Consider the following 10,019-nt stretch of genomic DNA (forward strand, 5'->3'; position numbering starts at 1 on the left):
ATTATAACACAGTGCCACTACCTCATATTTCATCTCTTAGTTGTAGAGAACAAAACAATCGCGTGTCAAAAAGAGAAGGCAGATAAGGAGAAGATTCATTTACCCAAGCTATAAAATAGACCATTCAATTTTGATAGCTCTGATTTAAGCTAGCCAATAAATTTGCAACTCAACTTCAAACAATGCTCATGGTATTCTGACAGAATTATTTGTTTTTAACTTCCTTATAGCAACTAGGTTAAACCTCTGATAAATACTGTGGTGTTTTTTTAAAGGTAGGAAAGCAGAAGGAAACATGCCTTTACTCACCATATTTCAAACTCAGTAACATTTCTCTTCTAAATTTGCAAAAATTCAACTAATTTTTCAGGTAACACAGTAACTAACAACAACAACAAATGCACTGCAGATGAAAACTAAACATAAGTCTTCTCAACTTTGTGACAAACACAAAATAATTAAAGTGAGGCAACTGAGACACCACATTTAAAAACATGTAGAAAGTAAACCGTTAGTATCTTGTACTTGCATGTAGTACATGCAGGACCACAAAAATATACCTGTTCAATTTTAAAACCTTGCTAATTTGTTTCTTGATACTTATTTTCATAAGCAAAAAGAGAAAGTGGGTTTTGCAAGTAACAGTGCTGCTTAATTTGGTCAAATGATTCAATATACCAAATACTTTATCCACACCCTACTCCAGCAAGTCATTTTCAGATTGAGAGATTTTTCAAATATTTCAGAACTAATCTACACATAAAAATAACGACTCAAATATTCACTTTCCTATTCCATAACTGTAGTGCCCATCTCTGCTTCAGCTAGTGCTTCAATTACACATTTTTATAGCAACTACAGAAGTTATGCACATGGACATATAACATTAGGAGGGAGTGCAATGTATTGTAAGTGGCGATTCTTTTAATGGTGATTTAACAGCTGGAAATCATAAGAAGCACGAGCAAGCAAGCAGGCAGCAAATGTTCAAATCAAGTGTCCTGGTTTCAGTTAGCACAGAATTAATTTTCTTCCTAGTAGCTGGTGGAATGCTGTGTTTTGGCTTAGAATGAGAAGAGTGCTGATAACACCCCGATGCTTTAATTGTTGCAGAGCAGTGCTTATACTAAGCCAAGGACATCTCAGCCTTTGCTCTGTCCTGCCAACGGGCAGGCTGGGGGGGTGCAGTAAGAGCTGGGAGGGGACAGACCCAGGACAGGTGACCCAAACTAGCCAAAGGGGTATTCCATACCATCTGACGTCATGCTAAACAATATATAGGGGTGGCTAGCCGGGGGGAGGGGGCCGGACTGCTCGGGGTTAAGCTGGGCATTGGATCTCCCGTGCACACATGGGTCGTGTACACTTGACTTCATCTGGATCTGTGGATGTTTGTTTGAGGTCTGGATCCTCATAAATCACTTCCCGTACGGCTAATTCCCTCAGGTACTGGATTCCCTTCTCCATAGTGGTCCACTTGCCTGGTAGACATAAAATATCTTCCTTGAAGGGATACCTTTCCCTCACAGCTGAGAGGAGACGCCTCCAGAGGCTGGTGGGTCGTGCTCCATCTGCAATTGCTTTGTCAATGCCGGCGTCTCGAGCAAGGGATCCCAGCCGCTTGGCTTCCCTGCCGTCTAATTCCACACAATTGGCTCCAGAGTCCCAGCACCGGAGCAGCCAGGTGACAAGCTGCTCACCTATACAGCGACCAAAATCTTTTCGCACATCTCGTAGCTCGCGCTCGTTTAGGCTTCGGGTAGTTACTGTTGCTCTTTCGGCATCCTCATCTTCCTCCTCCTGAATCCTTGACGGCCCAGCGTCGTCATCATCTTCGTCATCTCTATACTTAGTTTTGGCAGAAGCCTTACCTGGATTGGCAGAAGACTCTCTGCGTTCTAAACGACTTGAATTTCTATACCATATTTTCACCTTCTCTACAGGGGCAGCTTGCACTGCTACTGCTCGTTTCTCTGACTTTGTTACAGGGTCTGCCACAGGGGTTGGAATGCCCTCTGCAGGGTCAACTTGCACTGCTACAGCTCGTTTCTCTGACACGGCCACAGGAGCTGGAGCGGCTACAGGAGCTGGAGTTGGAGCTGGAGCAGTTGCAGGAGCTGGGACTGGAGCAGCAGTAGGAGCTGGAGCTGGAGCGGCTTCAGGAGCTGGAGCTGGAGCAGTTGCAGGAACTGGGACTGGAGTAGCGGCCGGAGCTGGAACTGGAGCGACTGCAGGAACTGGGACTGGAGCAGCTGCAGGAGCTGGAGCTGGAGCAGCTTCAGGAGCTGGGACTGGAGCAGTTGCAGGAGCTGGAGCTGGAGCGGCTGCAGGAGCTGGGACTGGAGCGGCTGCAGGAGCTGGGACTGGAGCGGCTGCAGGAGCTGGGACTGGAGCGGCTGCAGGAGCTGGGACTGGAGCGGCTGCAGGAGCTGGGACTGGAGCGGCTGCAGGAGCTGGGACTGGAGCGGCTGCAGGAGCTGGGACTGGAGCGGCTGCAGGAACTGGGACTGGAGCGGCTGCAGGAACTGGGACTGGAGCGGCTGCAGGAACTGGGACTGGAGCGGCTGCAGGAACTGGGACTGGAGCGGCTGCAGGAACTGGGACTGGAGCGGCTGCAGGAGCTGGGACTGGAGCGGCTGCAGAATCCACCGTAGGGGTCACGGTGGCCGTTGGATCTGTCACAGGGTTTGGAGTGGCCGCAGGGTCTGTCACTAAGTTGACAGCAGTATCAATGGCAGCTCGATAGGCATGAGCCAGGCCCCAGCACGTTACAATGATTTGTGTTACTTTGGAACTGCCAGAATCATTACACCTTTTTTTCAAGCATTCTGCCAGTTTTTGAGGATTTTGCCATTGTTCAGGGGTGAATTTCCAACACACTGGGGGTGCCAACTGCTCTAGATGCCTGCCCATATCCACCCATACTCCCTGCCACCCACAACTATACTGCCTCCGGGCAGATCTCCGGATGAGCTTCCTAAGTAGTTGTTTAACTTTAAGCAGAACTTGAAGTGCATTCAGGAGGCAGAACAACAGGACTATGCTGGTCTGAGTATCCCAAGGATATTCAATATCTTGGAGAGCTATTGTAATAAACTCGGAGGATAAGAGGGTGGTGAAGGAGGAAGGGAGAGTGATCAAGGAGGGTACAGGGGTGGTGAAGGAGAAAGGGAGAGTGATTAAGTAAGAAAAATTATCTTCCCCTTTCCCCTCCACAGATTGACTCCCTAATGAAAAAAGGCAACAGATACAATTGCTAATAGTTTCCAAAATACAGTTTCCAAAGTATAGAATCGAAGATGTTACTGAGTACAAATACCAGGTTAGAGTCATGGCCAGATATTTCATCATCTCATAAGCCACTGATACAACACACAGTACCATAACGGTCTGAAACCAGGGCCCGGAGAGGATAAACAACATGACAGAGAGCACATACGGAAAATAATGTACTATAATACTCAATTTGGAAAACAGGCACAGCACAGTTGAGATTAAAGCAATCAGCATTATGACAAGTGACTATTAAGCAGGTCTAATACTTATACCAATTTTAGTTTAACACACTCTGGTCAGATCTGCCGTTATCTCAACCTTTCGAGCCCCACGTTGGGCGCCAAAATGACTGTCGTGGTTTAACCCGGCTGGCAGCTAAACACCACGCAGCCGTTCGCTCACCCTCCCCCCTCCCTCTCTGGGACGGGGGAGAGAAATGGAAAGTGAAGCTCGTGAGTTGAGATGAAGACAGTTTAATAAGACAGGAAAATAATAATAATAATAATAATAATAATAATAATAATAATAATACAATGATGATAATAGTACTACTACTAATAATATGTACAAACAAGTGATGCACAATGCAATTGCTCACCACCCGCTGACCGATGCCCAGCTTAACCCCGAGCAGTCCGGCCCCCTCCCCCCGGCTAGCCACCCCTATATATTGTTTAGCATGACGTCAGATGGTATGGAATACCCCTTTGGCTAGTTTGGGTCACCTGTCCTGGGTCTGTCCCCTCCCAGCTCTTACTGCACCCCCCCAGCCTGCCCGTTGGCAGGACAGAGCAAAGGCTGAGATGTCCTTGGCTTAGTATAAGCACTGCTCTGCAACAATTAAAGCATCGGGGTGTTATCAGCACTCTTCTCATTCTAAGCCAAAACACAGCATTCCACCAGCTACTAGGAAGAAAATTAATTCTGTGCTAACTGAAACCAGGACATCAAGATATGTTACAATAGGGCAAATCGTATGTTACACTCCTAAAGCACATCTGCACTACAGATTTTCAAGAGTTTTCTTGTACCAGTATATCTTTATTAGTGCTATGGACACCAGCAGAATACAGAAAAGAGTGGCTCAAAGGGTTTAAATGTTGGCTGTAGGGTTTTTTTGTAGTTTTTAATTAATAGCCTAGGAAAATTCATCATTGGCTACAGAAGAGTAGAACAGGCAAGAGTAATATTAAAATTTGGCATTAGGTGTGGAATTATATTTTCTGGACTATGTTTCTATGCAAGTCTACTCCTACTACTTCTGTAAAATTACAAAGCAAATCACTGCCAAAGCAACATTATTAAATTATTAGCAAATCACTGCCAAAGCAACATTCCTTATACTAAAAGTGACCTCAGTCACGTGAGAGAAGGAAGACCTGTATTACCCTTACTTCCATCACACACTTTTCTGAAAGTGGAACATTGTTTGACAACTTGCTGTTACCCTTACCCAAGGGGATTAAAGTATCTGCCCTAGTTGTTGGCAGTAATTAGGCAATGTAAGAAAGACAGGGATCCAAAACACACAGTTTTTTCACAATGACAACAAATAAAGCACTTCTTACGAAGACTACTTACCTATCAGGTACCCTTGGAGCAAAGCAAGATGTTGTTGAATGCACACAAAGAATATTTTCAGCACCGAGAGCCTTGATTTTAGCCTCCACTGCCTCAATGTCTGTCCGTAGCTCATCGCCTTCTAGTACATTCTCTATCACCACAGGCTCAAAACCTAACCAAACAGAACAAGACCTGAATGTGTATCATGGACTCTCCAACTGATTCTGGAGTTTTGGTTCTAGAATCCAAAAAAATCTTTCTCCTGTTAACAGATTCTTTTAGATTTGGATTAAGAACATAGACGCATTAGTATAGAACCCAGCCCTGTTTCTAATTTTTTGGTCATTTTTATCTAATGAATCTTTTATGCAGAAAATAAGCATATCCTAGGAACTAAAACCAAAATCTATGCCACCACTGGCTCACTGAGCTGGAAAATTATGGTATCCCTTACTTGCCCTTTCCTTGATCCCATGAATCTGCCTGAATCAGAACAGGGACAGACTTCTATCCTTAGCTTGCTTATAATCTGCTAAACAAGGAATTGCATTTTGGAAAAAGATAAGGTTTGAACTAAGAAAGGCATCAAACTCATTTTCTGAGCGAGCACTGACACTGCAAGATTACAAATGAATGGGACATCTAACACTTGCCATGTTCCAAAATAATAGAACGTGCAAGTCAGACGTCTAGCTTGTCACCTTCTGATCCCAGTTCCTAGGGGACATTTGTTTTTTGCATAAACCTGAGAGGGCTGTGAACCATGAACCTCAGTCTTACAGTGTTCTCAGGAAAGCAAATTAGGCATCTAACTAAGGAATGAATGGTCATTTCCTTGGTATTGTGCTCTCTATATGCATCTTCCTACCTCAGCATACTCCAACATTTTATAAGACATTAGGAAAACTCATGTGATTGGCTGTTAGAAATCAGGTGTGTAGAAATAAAGCACTTAGCACTGCTATGCATCAGACCTTTTCTGGATCTTACTCCGAACAAGTGAATTCACTATCACTCTGAAAGATGAAGTTTTACATGTGTTAGAAGAACACAACTGTGTAATCAGTTGTCCCTCTATTACCTGCAGTTATCATTGATTTAAAGCAAGACTTCTGGTCTATACGTGGCCAAATAATGTATTTTGCCTTTGGTCTCTTGTGCCGCAACGTTAAAAAACACAGAGTTAGACTCATGCCAGTTGCCATAGGAACCACAAAGCAGTTGGTCACTGTCTGGACACCTGCACATAAAAAACAGAAGTCAGAAATTAACACGAAGAACACAGGATATGTATACACATAGATATTTTTAGATTTACACCTACCAGCCAGCTTTATAATATCCAGAACTACTGAATTAGTAAGTTTGTTCAAAAGGCTGGACCCTGCAGCCTTAGGCTGGACTGCAGAGATATCACCTGACCTTCCGATTCCATGGATCAACCTAAACAAAGAAGGTGGAAAACACAGATCAAGACTTTTCATGTTGCAAAGCAGCAACTCTTGCTGACTGAAAAGAACTGTTTGATAAACAACTGCAGAAAATGTATCCAATGTAATACCTGCTATTTTGAGTTCCATTATAACACACTACATATACTAGTATGAAAGTGTCCTTTTTTTTGTTTTGATCTGTAGACTAACCATGTTCCAGAATGCAAATAAAAACTTGGAGAAGGCCCAAAATTGCAAAACCTTTAGCATCTGGCAGGCTTACTTTTAAATACACCCCAGCAACTTCTTGATGCATGTTGAGCTAGCATGATAAATACTGATACGTCCAGACACAAAAATCCAAAGCAAAAAAAATCAGTTGCCTATAGCGTAACATAGTATAGGCGTGGTGGTACTATACGGATACTCCCCTGACAAATGCTTTACCCTCACAGGGCAAAGAAATAATACGTACCATGACAAAACGCCCTCAAAGACATCTAAGTTAGTGTATCTCTTTGCCCATCTTCTTCTATACCTGCAATTCATCTACCTCATTGTACTATTCAATTTATCTATTGTACAATACTGTCTCTCTCTGCATTCTACATTTATAAATAATGTTTATAAACTGTGCTTATAAACCTTAGATATTATTTAGCACCTTTCAGGATTGAAGTATCCTCAAATCATTTATAAAACCTAAACTGACAGAAATAACTTTACCTATGGCTAAAATGCAGCTGTTCAAGCAAGCTACTAACATTTATTTATGGCTTTAATTCTGTTTTTGTCTTGGGAATGAAGTAAAATGCAGTCTCACGAGTGGATGAAACTCAGAACTTCTTGGAGCACAGTTTTACAGCTTAGTATTTTTTCCCCACTTCAGACTATAGTTTGAAATGAACAGTGGCTTGATAATCAGTTGAAACTTGCACCCAATCCTCATTTCATCAAAATATTTTCTTCCCTTAGTTTCTGCTGCTATGTTCTTAATGGTTTTATCACACTTTGTTTTCTTTTCTGCACATATTTACTTCTTTCTAAGGAGCCCTCTACATCTGGCCCTTAGAATGCATTAAGCAGAAAGGACAGACAGCTTCACAACCATCTCCTGCCACCTCTAACCACTGCCAAAGTTAGCTGGTAAAACATACTGCAGAAATAAGGAGCATGGAGGAAAGCCACTAAACCTTTCTTTGCTATTGCTTACACTCCCGGGTGAAGGTGCGATGCCATGGCTAAGGACAGCCTAGGCTCTCCATGGCCAGAAGCTGGGCCTGCCTTCTCCAGCATCTTCAGAAAGCAGCTATGTAGATACTCCACTGCTGTGACTCTCTACCTCCCTCATGACATGTCTTAGACCAGACAGCAGTACAGAAAACAAAAACCCCAAACTGATGTATTAGTGGATTTCTCCATCAGTTTTTCATGGTATGGTGGGGCTTCAGAAAGCCATTAAGGTTCAGTAATTCAAATTCCATATGGTAAAGCTCACAAAAATTCTGGCCGCTAATATGCTTTCATGCTAATATTTTGAGGATAAACATTCCAAGAAGTTTCACTGAGTTTCATTCATGCTGGACGAAATCAGCAGACACTCAGCACAGAACACCATGCAAAAAAAAGTTTATCTTCAGATATTAATGCAGAGCCACTAGAATTATAGCATCCAAAGCACCTGTCAAGTGTAAGAAGGGCTTCAAGCTATTAACAGCTTTTCTAGTCTTTATAAATCTGCTTACTTCATATATAAATTTTAAATAGACTGAGTTTTTATGCGCATATCAACTTATCACATTATAAATATATTAATGAACATTAAAAATACAAATAGCTGTTCACTAGGAACGTTCAATACTTTAGAACTCCAACATTCAGTACTTTTGAATAATACACAGAAGAGCTGCACAGCGTTAAAAAGGCAAGTAATGCATGAATTATTTTAAAGCAGGAAGATCTCTCCTTGCATTCAATCAATTCAACAACTCAGGCTTCTACCAGTTCAGCATACAGGACACAACCTTGACAAAAGATTTTTGTTATATTCAAGTCTTTCCAATGAGTTATTAATGAAAATTTAATACAGAAAGTTGCATCAAGTCAATATCGCATTATACTGTTTTTCTCAAATGCTATCTAGCTCTCAGATAACAATTTGCAGTAAAATAAGCACTTTGGAAACATTAATAATAAAACAGAATAATTCAAACTGCCAATAAGGTGTACCTGTAATGCCTTCGGGCTACAAGTCCTGACGCCACTCTTCCTTCCCTCTCACCCACACCGCAGTTGCCCAGGAAGTTATTGCTATCCATTATGGCAAGCTCATGAAGAAACAGTTCAATGGTGCTTTCATCCCATCCATCTTCAGGACACTTTCCCTTAATAACAATATAAAGATAACTCCTAAACTTGGAAATTAAGAGCAAGCACATCTTTATATAATCTGGTTGATTGATGTTACCCTTCTTTTCTGCGCTGAACTGTAGTTTGTATTTTGATTCTGCTGTTACCTAGTGTTACGAACTTGGATTCAAAGAAACGTTAATAATGATTTTTCCATGTATTCAACATGATTACTATTAGCATATCCTGATATTAAAATAGTCAGAGTATTTTTCACTATCAAGTACTCTTTAAGGTACACACACCACCACTGCAGCCCATACATGCTGATTGCTCCCTAGAAGCCTATGGATTATTTGATATATTCTCCACACAAAACCTAATAACTTCTGCAGAAATTCAGCAGAGCAAACTGGGTGAAAATGAGATAATTGGGATAACAGCACCAAAATTATTAATTAGAAGTGGAACATAGTTTCAGTTGTAACTCATCTTCCTATCCACATAGTTTCCTTTCTAGTTATTACCCTAATTCAAGACTTAACTACTTTCTGAAAGTAATTTGTATAGGACTACAACCAGATAGAGTTGTGTGAGCTCCTTTTGGTGTTAGAAACGCAGTCACCTCGGTGAAGTACAGAGAAGACCCTCACAGGAAAGGCACTGCAAACTCGTAAAGCATTACTATTGCAAATCAAAGGTTGGTGTTTTTGTTGTTGTTGTTTTGTTTTTGATAACAGAGCTAACTCGAGCACGTTTTTAAGTTAAAGGTGTTGTATGAAAGCGAAGTCCGTCATGGTGGATGATGCGACTAATGCAAACGTTCGAGAGCTAAAAGAAACTCCGGTAGTGGCTCCGGAGACAAAGAAACACATCCCTCCGGCACCTCACGAGAGGGATTTAATTTTGTTATCGACGCATTTCGAAACCGTTTGGCTGCCTGCCACCTCCCCTCAGCACCGCGCGCCCTGAGGACGCCCTGAGGACGCCCTGAAGCAGCCCTGAGGCAGCCTTCCCGCCCCCCACGCCGCGCGGCCCGGGCCGGCCCGTGGCGCTCCCGGGGCTCCCTGCCCGCGATCCCGGCCCCATTTCGGAGCCCCCCGGGCTCAGAGGGAGCCGGGGCCGTGCCGGGGGAGGCGGCCCTGCGGTTACCTGCTCCAGCAGGGCCCGCAGGAGCAGCTCATGGCCGCGGCGGCCCTGCGCCCCCTGGCGCACGTAGGCCGCCGCCACCAGGCGCTCGCTGGAGCCGAAGTTCTCCGCGTTCATGGCCGGGGGGCGACGCCCGGCTCCCCCTCAGCGCAGCGCAGCGGAGCGGAGCGGAGTCCCCGCCGCCTCCCGCAGCACCGCCGGCCGCTGCCCGCCCCGCGGAGCCGCATGCGCCGCCCGGCTGCTCCCCCG

The 10,019-nt window shown here is 43.7% G+C and overlaps 1 protein-coding gene across 1 annotated transcript in view; it reads right to left on the reverse strand.

Annotated features, from left to right (window-relative positions):
- SEPSECS (Sep (O-phosphoserine) tRNA:Sec (selenocysteine) tRNA synthase) overlaps positions 1-10,011 on the reverse strand; it is a 28,410-nt gene extending 18,399 nt beyond the window's left edge. Inside the window, exons 1-5 of the mRNA XM_084516489.1 lie at positions 9,774-10,011; positions 8,502-8,656; positions 6,164-6,282; positions 5,921-6,079; positions 4,858-5,011 (exon numbers count right to left, since the gene is read on the reverse strand). Coding sequence (XP_084372615.1) covers positions 4,858-5,011; positions 5,921-6,079; positions 6,164-6,282; positions 8,502-8,656; positions 9,774-9,887 — 701 coding nt within the window. The 5' untranslated portion in view covers positions 9,888-10,011. The remainder of the gene's footprint in view (positions 1-4,857; positions 5,012-5,920; positions 6,080-6,163; positions 6,283-8,501; positions 8,657-9,773) is intronic.
- Positions 10,012-10,019: the final 8 nt, after the last annotated feature.

The sequence above is a fragment of the Aythya ferina genome (genome assembly GCF_964211825.1).
Source record: "Aythya ferina genome assembly, chromosome: 4".
NCBI classification, from domain to species: Eukaryota; Metazoa; Chordata; class Aves; order Anseriformes; family Anatidae; genus Aythya; species Aythya ferina.